This window comes from Solanum stenotomum, chromosome 4 (genome assembly GCF_019186545.1).
Source record: "Solanum stenotomum isolate F172 chromosome 4, ASM1918654v1, whole genome shotgun sequence".
Classification (NCBI taxonomy): Eukaryota; Viridiplantae; Streptophyta; class Magnoliopsida; order Solanales; family Solanaceae; genus Solanum; species Solanum stenotomum.
This window is the reverse complement of record NC_064285.1, coordinates 3,637,911-3,661,635: the sequence shown is the minus strand read 5'-3', so window position 1 is coordinate 3,661,635 and position 23,725 is coordinate 3,637,911. Positions and strand designations below refer to the sequence as shown.

The 23,725-nt window shown below is 29.2% G+C and overlaps 1 protein-coding gene and 1 long non-coding RNA gene across 8 annotated transcripts; one reads left to right on the top strand and one right to left on the bottom strand.

The window, feature by feature from the left end:
- Positions 1-572: 572 nt before the first annotated feature.
- On the bottom strand, positions 573-11,905 carry LOC125863156 (low-temperature-induced cysteine proteinase). Of its 7 annotated transcripts, none has more exons than XM_049543316.1 (6): positions 11,368-11,905; positions 9,286-9,521; positions 9,048-9,188; positions 8,402-8,851; positions 8,030-8,155; positions 573-778 (listed from the first exon to the last, which is right to left on the bottom strand). In XM_049543316.1, the coding sequence occupies exons 1-5, from the start codon at positions 11,843-11,845 to the stop codon at positions 8,060-8,062; spliced, it is 1,401 nt and encodes a 466-aa protein (XP_049399273.1). In that variant the 5' UTR covers positions 11,846-11,905; the 3' UTR covers positions 573-778; positions 8,030-8,059. The 7 variants fall into 7 exon arrangements, with proteins under 7 accessions (XP_049399273.1, XP_049399272.1, XP_049399271.1 ...); XM_049543315.1 differs by lacking the exons at positions 8,030-8,155; positions 8,402-8,851; positions 9,048-9,188; positions 9,286-9,521 and adding exons at positions 1,024-1,473; positions 1,684-1,824; positions 1,922-2,157; positions 4,958-5,115 and having other exon boundaries at positions 573-904; positions 11,526-11,904; XM_049543314.1 differs by lacking the exons at positions 8,030-8,155; positions 8,402-8,851; positions 9,048-9,188 and adding exons at positions 1,024-1,473; positions 1,684-1,824; positions 1,922-2,037 and having other exon boundaries at positions 573-904; positions 9,402-9,521; positions 11,368-11,903.
- On the top strand, positions 1,132-8,819 carry LOC125863158 (uncharacterized). Its single transcript, XR_007446110.1, has 2 exons — positions 1,132-1,341; positions 8,720-8,819. It is a non-coding gene; the product is annotated as an uncharacterized LOC125863158 (long non-coding RNA).
- Positions 11,906-23,725: the final 11,820 nt, after the last annotated feature.

Genomic DNA, 23,725 nt, shown 5'->3' with positions numbered 1-23,725 from the left:
GGGATTCTTCTAGCCCTAGATAGATTAGTTTTCTATTCATACTTGCCCACCCAAGTATTGAGAGAGTTCAGATGTGAACTTGGGATCACTATAGAAGATCATAGCTGTTGTCTATCTTGTGGATTCGTTTGAAAATCAATCTAATTTGGGGATTTGCTTGAAGGTGTCTGATCACGCTTCAAGAGGTATTTATCAAATTAAATTTCAGGAAGTTTATGTGTTCTAGCATGATTATGTGGTCTAGCATAAACAATATTGGTTATCTATTATTCATGTAAGTAGTAAGATTATGGTATGCTTCCGCTGTGCATATAAGTTTTCCAACAAATTCTTCATAGATTAATAAGCTCGAAACACCTATATCAAAAGCTCAATGTGCAATTTGCGTGAAATCTATTTTTCAACTTCAAACTAGTAAGCAAGATTCCATAAATACGTAAACATGGTGGGACAAAACAAGAGGTAAATGAAAGGTACAGAAGATAGTCTTTTTTGTTATTATTATTGTTGAAACCAAGTACAAATGGAAGAATAAACAGCTTAATGAAAGGGGCATTACTTGAGTCTTATCATAATAAGAAACAAGGACTATGTACTGAATAATTAGACAAAGTAGAACAATAATCCTTCTTCAATAAAGAAGCAATATATACAAATCATTAATCAACATCTTGTAATCTTGATAATGCATTTGTCTGTCTCTATACCTTTCTTCTGGAAAATGAGGTATGCTAATCAATGTACCAATACACGTCCTCTGTTGGCGCTGCTCTTTCACCTCATTCCACAGTATTGGTGCTTGTAGAATTCAAGAACTGCTCTTCCTTCCTCCATTTCCGAAGTCCCCAATAGGTTGTGCAAGAATGCGCTTCATTGCCTTCACTCCCAGTGGGTTACCCTTGCTCTGTATCAACAAAAGCAATAGAGTAAGTAAAGAAAACACTCTGGTCCAAATTCTTTACGTTGTCTGTGTATAGGAGAGTTGAAACTCCTTTGTAGAAATGGCAAATTCAAATTACTTACCATTGAGCAGGTGCCTTGACGAACATTGCAGACAGGATAGTCGTGTGGGCAGCAACTGTAGTGGTCTTCACAGCAAGTGGCTCCTTCAAGTGGGCAGCATCCCCAAGAGAAGCAAGAATTATGGAACTGAAGGATACAGCAGCAAGTGGTGCCAATGGGGCATTGAGAATATTCATCACACTCGGTAGGTGGCTTGACTGGAGATGGAGGAGATGGAGTGGGTTTAGGAGGATTTGCGCCTGTCTTTACTGGATATGAAGGCTCTATGGCTAAACCACACAAGCCACTAGACCTGGCAACGTTACGTTGGACTCTGAGGTAGCCCTTCTCTCCCCAGTTAGCTCCCCATGAGTTCCTAACGATCCAATAATCCATGCCATTCTCAGTACCATATCCAGCAACAACTACACCATGATCCACTGCAGTACCACATTTTCCAGTAAAGATACCCTGAAATTACAAGTAGGATAATCGCATAAATAATTGGATGTGATCATTTTTATATCATAGCTTTCGACCTACAATTAGAAGTCTGTCAACTAATATATCTTTGGTCGAAAAAAAACTACACGTCATTGATCAAAAGGCAACATTTTACTGTAAAGACATTAACTGAGGTATTGAAAAAAAGGTAGGGCAATACGAGAATAGAAACATTACAGATTTGTAGTGCTGGAAGTCTCTGCCACCAGCTTCAAGTGCAATGCTCACAGGTTGATGTGCAACAGCCTTTTGCAACGCCTTTTCGTTATTAACAGGAACATCTTCATAGCTATCTATTTTAACAACCTTGGCATTTTTCTGCATCACAAACAAAACGTGTTGCCACTTATTAGTCTAAACTTTAACATTGGAATTTAGTTAAGAGTGCAATTGAAATCAAGAATGTTATACTGACCCTATACTGGTCGCATACGCCATTACGTTCTTTGTAAGGGTAGTCTTCTTCACTGTCAATTCCTCCATTATTGATGACGAATTCAAAGGCATAGTCCATAAGACCACCATCGCAACCTTGATTGTACGACTTATCACAATCCACCAACTCTTGCTCTGATAGTGATATCAAATTCCCGGTTACTATCGCGTTTATTGATTCCATGGCAGCAACGGCAGAGAATGCCCAACAACTCCCTGGTTCATTTAATCGATTGATGAGAACACAAATATTCAGCCATACAACAAATTTATTGAATTGAAGTATACAAATGTTTAGCCAATTTTTTATGGTTGAGGCACATAATTTAGTGGTAGTTTAGCAGTAAAATTGTTATATCACATGGGCCATTTGGTAGTTGGTTAGAGTTCATAACTCGCAGATACATTGCTCATTTGCCGATACATAAGTTATGGATCAGATACATAACTATTACTATAAATCAAGTTCATACTGATTTAGATTTGAAATAATTGAGATTATGTATCAACAATAACATTTATACCAAATACATTGTACAAACAAAGTTGTAATGTATCTAATAGAGGAGTGATGTATCCGAATTTTAAGAGAGAAGAAAAAATATATATTTTTGTAATTAATTCAAATGATAGGGATTTTGAGAGATTATGTTATCTTAAGTCGTGCAATTACGTAATTTTTCCATTATTATGTGCAAGGATATTCATGTAGCATGATAATGTCTAAATTTCCTTATAACTTATACATGTATTAGTTATATAGATTTTTAACATAATAATATTTTTAATAAATACGACAAGTATTTTAAGAAGAGGAAGCATCTACTAAAAAATCAAGACATGTTGGAGGCATCATAGAATTTTAAAACGTATTTCAAATTTGTCAAAAACCTGCAAGATGCCAAAAGATACAAATTAGTTTGCCAAATGAATAACATTTGAAATCGATGTTTGTTCCCTTGTTTTTTTGTTGATATTTTTATAATTCATATGGTATTTTATAAGAAGGATGAAAGTGACATTATTGGGTCACTTCATGTAAATTTTATATCAATTTGCAAATTAAATATAGCATATATTATAGTATTCTATAAACATCAATCATTGAGCTTTTCCATAATTATCAAGTTCCGTTGTTTAAAGTTTTTCACCATAATTATCTGTTGTGTTCATATTTGACCCGGAGAAAAATTAGGAAATTTTTTTTGAGAACAAAATAACAGATTATAATACTTTAATTATTTATTTGATTTGACTTTCTTGTAAATAATTGTTATGCTATTATTATAATACTTTAACTTATTGTGAACATGTTAAATAAGTTGAGTAAAGGTAGATGATTTTTTTTTTTTGATTTTCACCCAGGTATTTGGAGCCTATATTGAAGCTCTAACTAAATTTAAATAGTGCATGATTTCTCCCACCACTATACTATAACTCATGTTGGCAAAGATAGATGCTTAATTCATTTAATCGGTAGTAAAGTGATTAATATGTAGTTAAAGTGTTGTGCTGTTTAGTTTTCCATAATACAAGTACTTGTAATATTTTCCTCCTATAATCTTGCTCTTCGATTGTTATTACTGTCTCTTTGTATTTCCATAATTGTTCAATTATCACGGAAATTTGTTGTAGTCAGTGTTTTTTTTCAGGATATTTCATCATGTTATCTATATAATATTTTGCTATAATTTCGTCACTTCTATATTTTTTTTTCGATCTGCTTTGATATGTCCTTTCTTGAGCAAACATCTATCAGATATAGTTTCTTCAGTTCGATTATTTATTTTTCGATATCCTTGTAGGACTAAGATTTATGTATTCTCTAAGGGGACGTTTGGTTACTGGTTAGAGTTATGCAGGTATTAGTTATGCATGTATTAGCTATGCAGATATTAGTTAAGCAGGTATTAGTTATGCAGGGTTTAGTTATGCAGGGTTTAGTTATGCGGATATTAGTTATGCAGATATTAGTTATGTAGGTATTATTTAGTTATGTAGAGATTACAATACATGAATTATTAACTATTGAATATTAAACTTCTTGTAAATTATTAATATATAATATTTACAAAATAATAATACATGCTAATAAAATGTGGAATATATTGAATAATATATAATGCTAATATTTGATTAGCATATGTACCGTCAAAAAATATTCAATCAAATTTCTAATATTAAAAAAATATTTATATTTGCATAAATAAATAAAAACGGTAAGTATATAAAAGAAATGAAAATGGTCTATATATAAAAAGAAATAAAAACAACAAACGTAGATAGGAAAGCAGTATAGTTTCCAATTAAAAAAATAAAATAAATTAAAAGAAATGAAAATGGTCTATATATAAAAAGAAATAAAAACAACAAACGTATATAGGTAAACAGTAAAGTTTCCAATTAATAAAAATAAAATAAATTAATAGGATAAATATGTAACTTATCATTTTAATACATGTATAACTAATCGTTACATAGCTTATTCCACCTTCTACCCTATATAACTTTATACATAGATTTCCTCATAAGTTATGTGGGTATTAATTATGTAGGATTACAAAAAATGCAACCAAATACCGTATAAATTAATACATGAATAACTTTTATACAACATTTAAATTCTTACCAACCAAACATGATATAAGTTATGTTGACTTTAATACCTAATACAAAACTTCTACCAAACATGGTATAAAGCTAATGCAACTTTTTATACATGAATAAAAATATCTCTTGTATAGTAATCAAACGACCCCTAAACTCTTGATACATCAAAGACAGATCTAGAGAGTAGAGAAGGTTCATCTTAACTCCATGAAAAAATTATGAGTTGACTTATAGATCAAGAGGTTCAAAATTCATCTAAAGTTTTCAAGTTAGTATATATGTCACTGTTGTATACCCCACTTATAGATTAAACTGAGTATGTTATTATCGTACGTACTATATACTATGCTTGGATATTTGATAAATTTAGATCTATAACCAAATAGTAATAGCAAAATTAACTTACCACAGCTTCCTTGATCCTTAACACCAACAAGCACACCTTTATCTCTCCAGTCAACTGATTCCGGCAAGCTATCCCCAACTTTAGGAAGATACCGATCACTTTTGTTCTTCGACAACTTCCTCCGGTCACCGGAACTCTTAGTACCCAAGTAAATCGACCTGTACTCCTCATTAGTCAGATCGGCGAATTTCGTCAATCCGAGCTTATAACTCTGATTCGGAAAAGAGTTCTGCTCGTCTATATAGTTCAAGTTATCCTTGAAGATCTGGAATCTCTTATCCTTTTCTCCTAAGGCGTTGTACGATTTTCCGTGCTCGATTAGCCAGGACTCGTACAACGCCGAGACTTCATCATCGGTACGATGGTGAATATGAGTCTCGTCGTAGCTAATAATTGACATGTCGGAAGCGGAGGATAAGGTGGAGAAGATGAGCATGAGAAGTACGGATATGGTGAGAGTTGAGCTGTGAGCTGCCATGATTGGTTGATATTTTTTGTTTTTCCCTGGATTGTTGGGGAAGAAGGGGATTGGGGAAAATGTAGAGAAGGTAAGAGTGTATAAAGGGTGAGAGAAGGGGTATTTTTGGAAATGTAGAAGTGTATAGGAAAAAAGATGGAAATGGAAATGGAAAGAATAAAGGACAAATTTAGTAGGCGTTTGGCTATGCGATACACGATATGATATCGTGAGATGGAATTGGCATTTGAACATGCAATTTTACGTTGATTTCATCTCATTAGATGTGATTCCATAATTTCAAAAAATCATGATATGAAATTATATGGTAATTTCATATCATGATTTGGGATATTTTAATACAAAAATTGATTTACAAGTTTATATTTTTTGTTAAAACAACTCCACATTTATATCTACTAACCATTTTTTTCATATGTAAATAAAATTTATAATCACATCATTACTTTTTAAAATTTATTATTCTCACCGACATAAAATTTATTATTCTAACCAACATATAGTCACTTGAACTCACATCAACCAATTGTTAAAGTGATGAAATATTTATGGTCTATGAGCATGAAAATATAATTGTGGATGATATTGACCAACAAATGGCTCAAAGTAACAATGTTGGTTCGTCTTCTCGGTCGCATGATCGAGAAATGCAAGTTCAACTTGAGAAAATTGTTCGTACTATGTGGGAGGATTATATTAAAGACTAGTACACTACTATGTTCATTTTTTTTATTAAATTAAAGTTAGGTGAAACAATTACTTAAGTGGAGAATAAATAGCTTTATAATAATTTATAATGCGATTTTATAAATTTTTGGTTATTTGATAAGATTGAATAAACAATTGGGGATATTTTAATAGTTTTACAACTTATGAGATTTTTATATTTATGAAAAAATATACAACACAAAAATTTCATATCGCATGTCCAAACAAAACTTCAATTTCATCTCATGATTCCATATCATGATATCATATCATGATTCCATATCATTATATCATATCGCATGGCCAAACGGGCCCTTAGTTACTCAATTCAACTTGTGAGAAGACTTCTTATCCTGAATTCAGATTTAATTGAACTCTACACGAAATCAAATTTAACCAAGACATATACTTAATACTTCCTTTGTTCATGTTTACTAGTTCATATTTAATTTAACATATCAGTTAAGAAGTAATAAGTAAAATGACAATTTTGCAGTACAATCACTCTTAATTATTACAAAATATTATCTCACTAGTTAGAAAATGAATAGGAAATAATTAGTATTTCCTTCATTCATTTTTGTTCGTCAACTACATATTTAAATATATTTTTACTTTCACTTATCACTTTAGCATAATAAAGAAAAATATCAAGTTTTATCCTCAACATTATTTATTTTTCCTCAAAATGTGAAACTAGACATTAATTAATATGAATATTATGAGTAAAATACTCATATTAATTATTATTTTTTAAAAAAGTGTAAAATTTAAAGTAAACAATTAAAATTCTACAAAAAAAACATTTAATAATAAAAATAAAATAGATATTAAAATGAACATTTATTTTTTATATAATAAAAATAGAGAGAAAAGTGATTAATAAAAGAACCCTCAAAAAGCACAAATCAGTGGTAGGTGGAGAGGCTGCAACTAGAAAGAAAGATATATAAAAATAGAGTAATAGGATTCTTAAAGGTATGTATATTTGATATATTTTTATATTTAATAATTTAACTTTAAATGTTATTTTTATTCATAATAAAATGTTAAACATTCATACAAATACATATGATTTGTTTTGAATTATAACTATATCTTATAAAGTGGAACACAAAAAGTAACCAATTTATCCGAACATATTATAATTCACTCTTAAATTACAAAGTACATTTATAATATCTTGGAAAGTGAAGCTTTAGGTAGTTGGAAACAAAAAATATTTTTTAAAAAATAATTAATTTGCTCTTATTATATATGAGGAATAATAAATAAAAAAAAATTAAAATGTGATAATTAAATATGGGAGTTGAGATTCTGATATTTGTCCAACTAGTGAGAATGAAGATTTTTTAAAATAAGATTCTCATCTACTGTTTGCACGGTATCAAAGTATGCCACGTTGATTGGATAAGAAAAGACTGAATGGGCCTTGTTGTTCTCTACTGTAGGAGCCATAGCCTATATAAAATGCTCAATGGTGCAATTTGCATGAAATCTATTTTTCGACTTCAAACTAGAATGCAAGATTCCATAAATACGTAAACATGGTGGGACAAAACAAAAGAGGTAAATGAAAGGTACAGAAGATAGTCTTTTTTTTATTATTATTTGTTGAAACCAAGTACAAATGGAAGAATAAACAGCCTAATGAAAGGGGCATTACTTGGAGTCTTATCATAATAAGAAACAAGGACTATGTACTAAATAATTAGACAAAGTAGAACAATAATCCTTCTTCAATAAAGAAGCAATATATACAAATCATTAATCAACATCTTGTAATCTTGATAATGCATTTGTCTGTCTCTACACCTTTCTTCTGGAAAATGAGGTATGTTAATCAATGTACCAATACACGTTCTCTGTTGGCGCTGTTCTTTCACCTCATTCCACAGTATTGGTGCTTGCAGAATTCAAGAACTGCTCTTCTTTCCTCCATTTCCGAAGGCCCCAATAGGTTGTGCAAGAATGCGCTTCATTGCCTTAACTCCCAGTGGGTTGCCCTTGCTCTGTATCAACAAAAGCAATAGAGTAAGTAAAGAAAAAACTCTGGTCCAAATTCTTTACGTTGTCTGTGTATAGGAGAGTTGAAACTACTTTGTAGAAATGAAAAATTCAAATTACTTACCATTGAGCAGGTGCCTTGACGAACATTGCAGANAGTAAAGAAAAAACTCTGGTCCAAATTCTTTACGTTGTCTGTGTATAGGAGAGTTGAAACTCCTTCGTAGAAATGACAAATTCAAATTACTTACCATTGAGCAGGTGCCTTGACGAAGATTGCAGACAGGATAGTCGTGTGGGCAGCAACTGGAGTGGTCTTCACAGCAAGTGGCTCCTTCAAGTGGGCAGCATCCCCAAGAGAAGCAAGACCTACGGAACTGGAGGACACAGCAGCAAGTGGTGCCGACAGGGCATTGAGAATATTCATCACACTGTGTAGGTGGCTTGACTGGAGATGGAGGAGATGGAGCGGGTTTAGGAGGATTTGCGCTTGTCTTTACTGGATATGAAGGCTCTGTGGCTAAACCACACAAGCCACTAGAGCTGGCAATGTTACGTTGGACTCTGAGGTAGCCATTCTCTCCCCATTTAGCTCCCCATGAGTTCCTAACGATCCAATAATCCATGCCATTCTCAGAACCATATCCAGCAGCAACTACACCATGATCCACTGCAGTACCACATTTTCCAGTAAAGATGCCCTGAAATTACAAGTAGGATAATCGCGTGAATAATTGGATGTGATCATTGTTACATCATAGTTTTTCGACCTACAATTAGAAGTCTGTCAACTAATATATCTTTGGTCGAAAAAAAAAACTACACGTCATTGATCAAGGCAACATTTTACTGGAAAGACATTAACTTAGATAGGGCAATACGAGAATAGAAACATACAGATTTGTAGTGCTGGAAGTCTCTGCCACCAGCTTCAAGTGCAATGCTCACAGGTTGATGTGCAACAGCCTTTTGCAGCGCCTTTTCGTTATTAACTGGAACATCTTCATAGCTATCTATTTTGACAACCTTGGCATTTTTCTGCATCACAAACAAAATGTGTTGCCACTTATTAGTCTACACTTTAACACTGGTATTTAATTAAGAGTGTAATTGAAATCAAGAATGTTATACTGACCCTATATTGGTCGCATACGTCATTACGTTCTTTGTAAGGGTAGTCTTCTTCAGTGTCAATTCCTCCATTATTGATGACGAATTCAAAGGCGTAGTCCATAAGACCACCATCGCAACCTTCATTGTACGACTTGTCACAATCCACCAACTCTTGCTCTGATAGTGATATCAAATTCCCGGTTACTATCGCGTTTATTGATTCCATGGCAGCAACGGCAGAGAATGCCCAACAACTCCCTGGTTCATTTAATCGATTGATTAGAACACAAATATTCAGCCATACAACAAATTTATTGAATTGAAGTATACAAATATTTTACCATTTTTTATGGTTGAGGCACATAATTTAGTGGTCGTTTAGCAGTAAAATTGTTATATCACATGGATCATTTGTTAGTTGGTTAGAGTTCATAACAGGCAGTCTAGCAAATACATTGCTCATTCGCCCGATACATAACTATAAACCAGGATCATACTGATTTAGATTTGAAATAATTGAGATTATATATCAACAATAACATTTGTACCGGATACTGTGTGGCGTGTATAAATAAAGTTGTAATGTATGTAGTAGAGGAGTGATGTATCCAAATGTTAAGAGAGAAGAAAAAAGAGATTTTTGTAATTAATTCAAATGATAGGGATTATGAAAAATTATGCTATCTTAAGTCGTGTTTAATTTTTCCATTATTATCTGCAAGGATATTCATGTAGCATGATAATACCTAAATTTCCTTATAACTTATACATGTATTAGTTATATAAATATTTAACATAATAATATTTTTAATAAATACGACAAGTATTTTAAGAAGAGGAAGCATCTACTAAAATCAAGACATGTTGGAGGCATCATAGAATTTTAAAACATATTTCAAACTTGTCAAAAAGCTGCAAGATGCCAAAAGATACAAATTGGTTTGCCAAATGAATAACATTTGAAATCGATGTTTGTTCCCTTGTTTTTTTTGTTGATATTTTTATAATTTTACAATGCACGTCAATGTCATATGGTATTTTATAAAAAGGTCAATTCATGTAAAGTTTATATCGATTTGCAAATTAAATATAGCATATATTATATTATAGTATTCTATAAACATCAATCATTGAGCTTTTCCATAATTATCAAGTTCCGTTGTTTAAAGTTTTTCACCATAATTATCTGTTGTGTTCATATTTGACCCGGAAAAAAATTAGGAAAATTTTTTGAGAACAAAATAACAGATTATAATACTTTAATTATTTATTTGATTTGACTTTCTTGTAAATAATTGTTATGCTATTATTATAATACTTTAACTTATTGTGAACAAGTTAAATAAGTTGAGTAAAGGTAGATGATTTTTTTTTTTTGATTTCCACCCAGGGAGCCTATATTGAAGCTTCGACTAAATTTGATTAGTGCATGATCTCTCCCACCACTATACTATAACTCATGTTGGCAAAAGTAGATGTTTAATTCATTTAATTGGTAGTAAAGTGATTAATATGTAGTTAAGTGTTGTGTTGTTTAGTTTTCCATAATACAGGTAATTTTAATATTTTCCTCTTATAATCTTTGCTCTTCGATTGTTATTACTATCTCTTTGTATTTCCATAATTGTACAATTATCACGGAATTTTGTTGTAGTCAGTGTTTCTTTTCAGGATATTTTATCATGTTATCTATATAATATTTTGCTATAATTTTGTCACTATTTTTTTCGATCTGCTTTGATATGTCCTTTCTTGAGCAAACATCTATCAGATATAGTTTCTTCAGTTCTATTATTTATTTTTCGATATCCTTGTAAGACTAAGATTTATGTATACAGCATACTCTAAACTCTAGATATATCAATGACAGATCTAGGGAGTAGAGAAGGTTCATCTTAACTCCATAAAAAAATTATGAGTTGACTTATAGATCGAGAGGTTCAAAATTCATCTTTAGTTTTCAAGTTACTATATCTGTCACTGTTGTATACCCCACTTATAGATTAAACTGAGTATGTTATTATCCTATGCATACTATATATTATGCTACGATATTTGATAAATTTAGATTTATAACCAAATAGTAGTAGCAAAATTAACTTACCACAGCTTCCTTGATCCTTAACACCAACAAGCACACCTTTATCTCTCCAGTCAACTGATTCCGGCAAGCTATCCCCAACTTTAGGAAGATACCGATCACTTTTGTTCTTCGACAACCTCCTCCGGTCACCGGAACTCTTCGTACCCAAGTAAATCGACCTGTACTCCTCATTAGTCAGATCGGCGAATTTCGTCAATCCGAGCTTATAACTCTGATTCGGAACAGAGTTCTGTTCGTCTATATATTTCAAGTTATCCTTGAAGATCTGGAATCTCTTATCCTTTTCTCCTAAGGCGTTGTACGATTTTCCGTGCTCGATTAGCCAGGACTCGTACAACGCCGAGACTTCATCGTCGGTACGATGGTGAATATGAGTCTCGTCGTAGCTAATAATTGACATGTCGGAAGCGGAGGATAAGGTGGAGAAGATGAGCATGAGAAGTACGGATATGGTGAGAGTTGAGCTGTGAGCTGCCATGATAGGTTGATATTTTTTTTTTTCCCTGTATTGTTGGGGAAGAAGGGGATTGGGGAAAATGTAGAGAAGGTAGGGTGTTATAAAGGAAAAGTGAAGGGGTACTTTTGGAAATGTAGAAATGTGTAGGAAAAAAGATGGAAATGGAAAGAACAAAGGACAAATTTAGTTACTCAATTCACTTTCCAACGTGAATTCAGATTTAATTAAACTCTAACACAAAATTAAATTTAATCAAAACATATCATTTAAGAAGTAATAAGTAAAATGATAATCTTACAATATAATTACTCTTAATTATTACAAATTATCTCACCAGTTAGGAAATAATTAGTATTTCCTTCATTCATTTTTATTTGTCAACTACATATTTAAATATATTTTTATTTTTATATGTCACTTTAGCATATTAAAAGAAAATTCAAGTTTTATCCTCAATATTAATCATCTTTTCCTCAAAATTTGAAACTATACATCAATTAATATGAATATTATGAGTAAAATATTCATATTAATTGTTATTTTTTAAAGACACAAATTTTAAAGTGAATAATTAAAATTGTACAAAAAAACATTTAATAATAAAAATAAAATAGATATTAAAATGAACATATATTTTTTATATATTCTAATAGATAAGTAAAAATAGAGAGAGAAGTGATTAATAAAAGAACCCTCAAAAGGCACAAATTAGTGGTAGGTGGAGAGGCTGAAACAAGAAAGAAAGATATATAAAAATAAAGTAACAAGTAGGATTCTAAAACGTTTGTATATTTGACATATTTTTATCTTTAATATAATAAACTAGTGAAATTGTTCGCGCTATGCGCGGTATTTATAAATTTATTTAATTGATAAAGAATTGCAAAAATAAAATTATATATATATATATATAGGAATAAAAGTGTCACATAGTTTTCCAGGAAAAATACTTTCATAAGAAAAAAGAAAAAAAAATGAGTAACATACAAGTCTTGTAGCCTGTCCTTTGTTACGTATATTTTGTCCATAAATANNTGTAACATACAAGTCTTGTAGCCTGTCCTTTGTTACGTATATTTTGTCCATAAATAATTTAATTATTAAAAATTAATAACTGTTATTTAGTTAACATATTTAGATGTAATTTTGATTTTTACATAATAAGATACACATTTAAATTCAAAATAATTTAGAGAATTTTAGTCCAAGAGAAGGCAATCTTAAAATCAAAAGTAACAATTAGGGGAAGATTAGAAACGGAAGAAAAGAATTACATGTCATGTTTAAAAAAAATCATTAAAAGCTAATATCATGAGTAGAAATCTATACATTAAAAAAGAAAATGGAAGTCCGGAAATTGATATAACAACTAAATCAAAATTGTGTTAATAGAAATACGATGTAGATTTAGTGATCACAATAATAATTTATATTTGTAGTCATTTTTAAATAAATTATTTAATATTCAAAAGATATTTATTCATGTTATTAGAGATATCCGTCCACACATTAGCTAATTTTGTATTGCGAAATGTCTTTTAAAGAAGGAGATTGGATCAATACATCATGCTCCCACCATAGTCCTTGAAAAATTGTTTGGTTGACAAAATTATTTTGAAATTATAATCCTATCTAAATTTATATCTCAAATAAATAGACTATAAATTAATTTCAAGTTCGATCCTAGATATTCTACCTTATTCTTGTAACAAATGAATGATTTATAACAATTGTCAAATAAAAAAAAAACGTGAGCTATAAATTCTCCAACTTTCCACTGATAAAAAAGTCTAATCAAGCATAAAACTTCACATTAAAACTTACACATGCAAACAAACATATTAAAACTAAGAGGAGGAGAAAAACAAATCATAGCTAACAATTCATTAATTACAAAGGTAAAGATTAAAAAAAAAAGAAATCTATATAGATTTTTTTCGTCATGCCTAACTTCATAAATTTATATATCTAAACAAAAGGTTTAACTAACATGATACCAAGCATAAGAACTATGTTTGTACCAAAATTATATATAATAAAAAAAAAGATGCATAAGAACTGCGTTGTATAAATTTATTGAAAAAAGGAGAAAAAAATTGTCATAAGAATAACGACTAAACATTTAGGCATGTAAATATCAATATTAAATTATGTCTATATCCTACTTCAAAAACTACCTTGAAATTACTTGTACTTGAATTGAAACAAAAAATAACCAAAATCATCACAACCACATGAAATTCATTTTTTCATGTTTCTGAAAAATTCAATGAGTACAACAGTAATCCATAAGTCCTATTTCACTAAAAAAAATAGTGTGGAAGTTTTGGTTGAATTTCTGATCTTTGAAGAGCTTCTTGGTCCCTTCTCCTCTTCTTTTGTTAAATACGAAACAAAATCATTCTTTGTCTAGAAAAATCACTCTTTCTTGATCTGAGATTGACTCACACAATAAAGATTTAAAAAATTTATCAATACGAAGAATGTTGTTATGAATTTGAGTTTTGAACAGTGACCTTGAGAATTTCTGAACTTTCTAGTTTTCAAAATATATATACACAATTAAATACTACTCAGTCCTAATTAAAAAACTGACAATTAAATATTATTATTATTTAATACAGTAATAAAATGGTAGAATGTGATAATTAAGCAGGTAAATGTTTTAATTGTATTGGGGAGAAGCCCAAAAGACATGTCATAATTGGGTTGTTACAAAGAAGGCAATGTGTTGTTATAACTTATCATGTACCGCTTTAAATTAAGCAATGAATATGTGGTAATTGCTTTCAGTTAGATGGTAAGAAATAATTATTTTATTTGATATGAAAAATATTTTTAAAAATGTTAAAAAAAGAGAAAATAAAAAAATAGGTTTCTTGGCCTTAGAGAGCGTCACATAAACATGTTTAACATCCAGCTTTATATATATATATATATATAGATATAGATAGATTATTTTATATTCATACAAATATATATGATTTGTTTTGAATTAACTATATCGTATAAATTAGAACAAAGAAAGTAATCAATTTATTCTAACAAATTATGATTTACTCTTAATACAAAGTGCAATTATAATATCTTGGAAAGTGAAGCTTTAGGTAGTTGGAACAAAAAATATTTTTAAAAAAATAAATAATTTGCTCTTTTTATATATGAGGAATAATAAATAAAACTTTTCTAAAATGTGATAATTAAATATGGGAGTTGAGATTCTGATATTTGTCCAACTAGTGAGAATGTACATTTTTAAAATAAGATTCTTATCTACTGTTGCACGGTATCAAAGTAGGCCACGTTGATTGGATAAGAAAAGACTGAATGGCCCTTGTTGTTCTCTACTGTAGGACCCATAAGCCTAACTTTTCCTACTATAATTTAATCTTTTTCCGCAAAATCTTAGAAGCTCAATTGTTTGATTATCTTAGATGGAGTTCGATTCTCATTTTAATTATCTTAAGAAGAGTTCGATTCTCATTTTGTAATTATCCTCTTCTATTTCTTTTTTCATTTCCTTGATATAAGTAAAGGTATATGTATTGACTTATTCAGTAGGATTACATTGAGTATGTTGTTATGATATTAAAAAAATAAGTAGATACGTGAGCTAAGTTAATGAGAGATTGTTTGATATAAACATAATTGTTTTAATTTAAAACAATCATCTTGATAAATTAATTTTCACTTCTATTTTTTGTTAAAACTTATATGTAACAACAGAAAAATTGTCACATCATGAGAGATTAGTAGTCAAATTTCAATAAAAATAAAGAGAAAAAAATAAATGGCTTCTTTAAATTTGGATAAGTTAGCTCGGTGCCTCGACATACCGAAATTATTCCATATTTGTGATAATGACAAAATAAATGTACTTGAATGAAATATTTAAGTTGATTCAAATATCACTATAAAAAAAATATAACGTTGATTTTCAAAATATATATCCCTATTTAGTAATTATTTTTCTCTCATCAAAAACCAAAAATATAGTTATTTTTTGAATCTTTCATCTTAATATTATAAAACTCTACTAAATATATTATTATTATATTTTCGATCTCGATGCCAATATCTAGTTGCCAAAGGCTAACATGGATATTGATCTAAGAACAGTTACGTTGCAACTTGTGTTTCATTGTCTTTTTGATAATGTGATTAGGTTGTGGTGGAATGGTAAGTACTCCTTCATCCTTAACCAAGAGGTTTCGAGTTTGAGTTTTCTTGGATACGGAATCGTCTTTATTAGGGAGCGTTTTACCCCAATGTGGGACTTCCTGATGCAAATTTGAATTTAGTCAGGCTCCAATATAGGTACCGAACAATGAATGAGAAATAAAAAAGTTATTATTTGATTGCTACTTTTCTTCTTAAAAAAATATAAATAAATAAATCCAGACACCAAGTCACAAGTCATGGATGAAAATAACAAACAAACAAACAAAAATATCAACTTATTTAACACCAATAATTCTTATCAATTAGATATTATATATTATATACTACTATTATAAGATATCAAGAATATTCAAAGAGGTTATAGGAAATATAATTATATTACAAGAACTATATATATATACTAGTATAGCTAATGTACACGGCATCGACGGTGATTGGTTAACTTATTCTCAATAAATTATATAGAACTAGAAGCTGACGTACAGATTCAATCAAATTTAATAATTTTTAGAACAAAGTTTATATTTTTGTAATAGTAAATTTATTTTATATATATATATATATATCTAAATTCAACTACTTATAATTTGATCTTATTATTTAATTTTTGAAATTTATAAATTTCAAATTCTAAACGGATCCTTTCGCCATTAGTTTTTATTAATATCTTTTGTGTCTTTCCAAAAAAAAGTCGTATTAGATTTAAATTTTAAACGGAGGAAGATATCAAGCAATGTATCTGGCCATGTTCTATTACCACTTACTTATTATTTAATTAAATTTTAAGTTTTGCCTTAAAATTTACACTTTTGAGGAAAAGTTGAATGAATTGGCCTTTAGGATTAAGTTAACGTTTGATCATATATTTTTAAATATTTTTGGAAAAAATGGTTTGGGTGAAGTTTCAATACATGTTTTGGTCATAATTTTTGGAAAACATATTTTACTTTTTTAAAAAATAAACATAATATATATATATATATATAAATTTCAAAAAAACTATTACAAATATTCAGAAGTTTGACATAATTTTTATAATGAACTAGATAATATGTTATTTTAAAATTATAATACGATATTTTAGAAAAAACTAATAATAATAATACGATTATCATCTATTATATTTAGTTACAAAGACCATCTACTCAAAAAGATAAATGATAATGATGGTATATAACTATCTTTTACTATAATATTTTCATATTCTACAAATAATCTTTTAATGAATGCATTTAATGAGTAGTCGGGTAGGTAGATAGAATTATAGGTGGAATCATAAAGGATGATTTATTTATATATTATAAAACATAAATATTTAGGGTAAGTTTAAAATTTTAAAAGAATTGAGAAACTAGAATTTGGCCCCAAGACCATTTTTTCCAGATTTTTGGGTCTTGTGTTTTTTTTTTTTTCCAATTTTTTCTTTGTCAAAACATGACAAATTTTATGACTGTATTTTTTTTCAAAAACTATTTGCAAGAATTATGACTAAACGGTCCTAAGACACACGCAACCTTTTAATTTGTTTTATTACTCCCTTTTATTTAATTTATATGTGTTATCGTTCAAATTTTGAAAGTCAAATAATTTTTCGATAAATATTTGACGATAACTAGTTCAAATAAGAAACTCATACAGTGAATAATTCATGTATGAAACTAAAAAATTGATATACTTTAGGTGTATGAGTTTCTTGTTTGAACAATCTATCATCAAATATTTATCGAAACACATCCCAACGAATATTTACTTTTCCTAGGTTGAAATATCATCATTGTTTAGATAGAAAAAATGAACAATTGATAACTACAATATGGTTCTATAAACATTTGATGATATTCCAGATAAAAGAAATATCGTACACATAATATTTCAATATAAAACTCAAAAATCGAAATATTGGTATTGGATATTAGGTGATATATATGAAGTATCTTCCTCTACTGCTCCCTCAAAGGTCCTTAAATCGTGCACTCAATAACTTCCCAAATAAACTAAAACTTGAAAAAGACAAATAATAAATTAGAAAATTAATCTAAAAACCAAACAGTTGTAAATTGAAAGTGGCCGGTGAAGAAAAGAGAAAGTTAAGTAAAGATTCTAATTAGAAAAAAACAAAACAATATAGTAAATTAGTAATAATACGTTCACTTCATCTGTCTATTCATGTGTGGTCCATTTAATGAATTTGGTTGTATTTTGACAATGATATAAAGGGGTTATTCAATTTCACAATTTAAACACTCTTCATCCATTTCATATTATTTAACTTATATCGATCTGATACATCCTTGAAAAAATATAATATGATTAACGATTCAATTTAATTTAAAAACAACGAAGATTGTGATAGAGTAATAAATATTATTTCATCCTTAATCGAAAGATCTCAAAAATAAATTCCTCTAAATATAAAACCGTCTTTATTTAAAAACATTTTAATTTTATAAAACTTCAATACATATTCGATCAAGATTATAATTTTGAAATAATTTAATCCATAAATCCAAGCATATCTTGTATTCAATGAAGCAAAATATAGACCACCTACCGTTTGATTGATTAGGCATAGCAACTTATCTATATTTGGGTGTAAAAAGTCCACGTAAATAAATTTCTCATCGTAGATTCAAAATTATTTTGTCTTTGGGCAGATAAGATTCACAAAAAAATTAAAATAAGTGTTAGCTGCAAATATTACGTTTATTAGAAATTAATAAATATAATATATAATTTACTAAAATTATATATATTAATTAAATTTCTCTTTAAAATTAAACATCATTATGACGATGAAAAATTAGGGTATAACTGAAAAATATACTCTAATTTTATCTTGAATTTGTAAGATAACACTTTTTGGGGATATAAATATTTTTGCTAACGTAGGGAGCTGGGAGCAATATGTTAAGTAATAAGAGTGTTTAGTTCATGGGCGAAGTTAATTCTTAGATTGTAGTTTAAATTGGGACAAAATTAGGGGTGGACGTTTGGTATTCGGTTTGGGATTATTAAATTTCAGGTTTGATAATTCGGTAATTGATAGTTAAAAGTATATACCAAATATCAAAATTTTAAATTTCGGTTCAGTAATCGGTAAATTAAATTTTGGTTTAGTATGGTATTCGGTTAGACCGTTGAAGTTGTAGCCAATTGTGTTACAAAGTTAATTACTATTTTTTCAATCATTTCTATTTTTTTATGTGGATGCACGATAAAATAGAAGATCAATAAGTAAGAAGACATCAAGAAAAATAAATTGATACAACTAAAAGACATATATTTGGGTTGTTTATGTTCATTCTGCAACTTTTTTCTTTGGACTTGTATTAATGAGTAATGAACATGTTGTTGATACATGATTTTTATTAAGTAAATAATTCGGTATTCGGGAAATACCAAATATCAAATGGTACTAATGTCTCATATCAAACCCAAATTACCCGAATACCATAATTCTATAATTTTACTCCTGAATACCATACCGAATACCCAAGTACCAAATTATCAAAATATTTTATTTGATTCGATAATTCGATTTTCGATATTTTATGTCCAGTCCTAGACAAAATAAGACTATTTTATCTTTAATCAAACAAAGTGCTCTTTCTGTTTCAATTGAATTATTCTGTTTTGATTTGATACTAAATTTTAAAAAGTAAAATAAAATTTTGAATCTTCTGATCTTAAATTTAAAATATATAAAATATGTCAAAATGTTCAATTCACATATCTTTCTTGGTTGGATAAATAAATTTAGTTTCAGCAACCAAATTGCGATCCACTTTGTGCGTTTGCTGAGTAGACCATGCCTCTTGTTTTGATGACTTTGGCCCTCCGTTGGCTTTAATCGAGGAAAACATGGATCGTGATTATAATAAAAAAAGATGCAGATGGCATCTCTTAGGAAAAAATAAAATAACCACCAATGAACTAATACTTGATACTTAAATAGAGAAGAAAATAGAAAGAAATTCTTTATACGCTATTATCAATCAATAAATACAGCAACACTATAAACAATGAGACTTCCGTCTTATTTACTTGCCCGGTGAATCAATCCCTAAGAAACCCCCAAAAGGGCTTCCATCTAATGGGTACACGAAAATGATCAAAAGAATGAATGACCACTAGAGGAGGAATAGCGATAAAAATTGATTTAATACTACGTTTTCTATCTTCACACAAAAAAAGAGATATTTCTACTGATAAAGACTAAAAAAAGAAGAAGTTAAACAAACAAATTAAAATGAACGAAATACATAATTTAATCTCAAAAAACCTATCTATGTGAACCAAGTAACCCCTAACAAATTGTAAACATGGGATATGGGTCCCATTCATCCAAAACTAAAGTTAAACCGTCCAAACCAATTTTATGAATCTGTCAGTCTATCAATGCACTTATCTTTGGGCTTGGATTTGATGCTTTCGTGTTGAAAAGTCTCTACTTCTCATCTCTGATGCCCATCTCCTAATCTTTTAGAATTATAGATCAGTATGGAGCATGGGGTTCCTTGTCCTTTATCATCTAGTTGCTACAACATCAATGTATCAACATAATTTGGGAAACTAATACAAATTTCATTAGTGTAGGAGTTAATTACTTAGATATACGCTAATTTGTAATATTATGAATCTTATCAGATTTTGGTGCGTCCATGTCCAGATACATATATCTCGAGATATATATGAGGTCAAAATTAAGTGTAATGACTTCTAGACTGTATCCAATTGAATCCACATGTATTTGAGATACATAACAATCTCGCTCGTCACTCTCATGTGTATCTGTTATCCCAGATATATGCGAATTACACTAGGTACATATAAATACATGTATCTAGTGTGTATTTTGGAGTGATTCGCATGCATCTGAGATACATAACTATCTCGCTCACATCTCTTTTTTAGTGTATTTGATAACAAAAATGCATGTATCTAGGTTTATATTCCGCTTTATTTGATAGAAAACTCTTAATTAATAATAAAATACGTAATTATTTTGAAATATAGATAAAATTAATATATTATAATATAGATATATGTCTAATAAAATATATTTTTTCATTTAATTTCATAAGTGAGATTTCAAATGAATGACCTATAAGTAACAAAAATATTTTCGACATACAAAAAATTAAGCATGCAAAGCAATTATCATTTACCTACTACTCCAGGTAAATACAAACTAGTCCCACTTCATTGAGGTGTAACATGTGAAAAAATGGCCCCATTTAAGGGTGTGCTTGCTTGTTTGGTATTAAAAAAAAAAAGGAAAATTCACCCCACATATTTATTTAAGGCTTAATATTACAGTCTTTAGATGTACTTTTTATATATTATTATTTATAACAGTTTAATTACAAGTATTAACAGATTAATTTTAATTTATAATTTAATTTATTTGATTTAATTAATTAATTAATTATTATTTTTATAATTACCTTACAATTAATAAGTAAGAGAAATAAGATAATCAATTGTCATTATCTCTTACACCATTTTAGGGATAACATTAATCGAGAATCAATTGTCATTATCTCTTGCACCATTTTAGAAATTTTTTTTCCAGTTTTCATACCCCCACCCCCACGTTCCTCTTTTACATAGAACTAATTTTTTTCTCTCACCATCTTCAACGTTCGTCTTCTTCATTAAAAAAGAAAATCAGCAGAACTCACGATTGAGCCCCATGAATGTGGAAGGGAAAAAATAAGATAACATACTTTCCTTTCTGTATGATTTTTTTGTTATGTTTAATAATTGGAAGAAGCGAATGCTTACTTGTGCCCCACTAGAAGTGGATACGTATTTGTTTTAAAATTAGCACATGTTTTAAAAATTATATGTGCAGGAAAGAATGTTATATATGAATTCAGATTTTTTCTTTCTATTATTTTGTTCTCTCTATCAACTCTTTTGTTGTCGGTAGCAGGCAACTCGAGAAGAGGCGTTGGCCAAGGTTTCTGCTCTTGAACTAGAGATAAGTGTTGCAATGCCAACAAATAATGAAATTCCGGTAAAAGATGCTTCTTCTCAATCGAAGATTAGTCAAGCAAAGAAAACAGTTAGTCATGCAAATCAAAAGGGAAAAAAGAGGAAGGTGAAATTGTAGAAGCGCCTCATTTTGTTTCAGATTCAGATTCAGATTTCGTAAGTAAGATTAAAAAGAAAAAAAAACAACAAATGTCGAAATTGGTCAGTCTTCAAAACCAATCAACAAGAAGAACAACAAGGAAAGAGGACTCAGAAATCCCAATTTGAAAAAAAGGCAAAAAAGTGGTTAGGATAAGTATTTTATTTAATTTATTTTTGAATTATTCAATTTAGTATTTTTTGTGTTAAAAATATTGTATTATGATTATTGTTGTTACGAAACTTATATTGATGTGAAAACTGTACGAAATTTGAATAATATTTGTATGAATATGACATTAATATATGAGGTATGAATATTGTATGAAATGTGATGGAATGTTGGTATTCAACTGGTATGAAGTGTTATTTGATATTGGTATGAAATTGGTTTGAAATCAGTAGCCCAACTAGTTGATTTTAGTGTCGTTTATTCAATGCCACAGTGCACATGTAATATGGTATGATGTTTGAATAATATTGGTGTGAATTTTTTTTCAAATATGGTATACTGTTTTATTAAAATTTATGTACATGAAATGGAATGAAACATGAATAATATTGGTCTGAACTAAATTTCATATATAGTGTATGAATGTTGATATGAAATTGATTTAATTTTTGTATAAATTATGTGAAATAATTAATTTATAACTACTTATAAAATGAAGTTGGTATCGGAATGAAACATGAATATTGTTGGTAGGCTAACAAATTCATTTGAGATCTCAATTACATGTTTTTTTCAATTTTTCCAATGGGATATCAGTTCGATACCAAGTGTACACCAATTGGGTACAAATTAACTAGTTTTAGGTTGACTAATTTAGTTGAAATCTCAATTACATGATTTATTCAATTTTTCCAATGGGATATCAATTTGATACCAAGTGTACACCAATTGGGTACAAAATTAACTAGTTTTAGGTTGTCTAATTCGGTTGAAATCTCAATTACATGCCCTTTTTCAATTTTTCCTATGGGATATCAATTCGATACCAAATGTATACAAATTAGATGCAACATTAACTAGTTTTAGGTTGGTTATTTTAGTTAAAATCTCAATTACAAGTTTCTTTTTCAATTTTATCGTTGGAAATCAGTTGGATACCAAATGTATACCAATTTCATACTAAGATTTGAATTTTCAGTTGATATCAATTGCGTACCATCATTATCTAGTTTTTTACTATGCATTTGAAAAACACTTAATACACAAATAATTAACTAGTACACATTAATAAATTATCTGAAATTATAATTCATTAACTTAAAAGACAAAATAAATCAAAACATGAGTTTGTCACATTAAAACAACCAAAACAAAATAAAAATAAATATGTCTTTTTTTTTTCCAGCAAGGTAATTTGAACATGTCTTCTTGTTGTGTCCCTCCTAACGACATGTACTGCACGTAACCTTAGACCTCTTGCATTTCACATCAGCAAATTCTTTCCAACGTTCATGTTGTGGTCTCCCTACAATTCTTTTTGAACCAGACGACAATAATTTATGCTCCGACACTTTTTGAATTGCATATTTTCCTGTTCCAACATAAATTATTGTGTTAGTATTACAGGA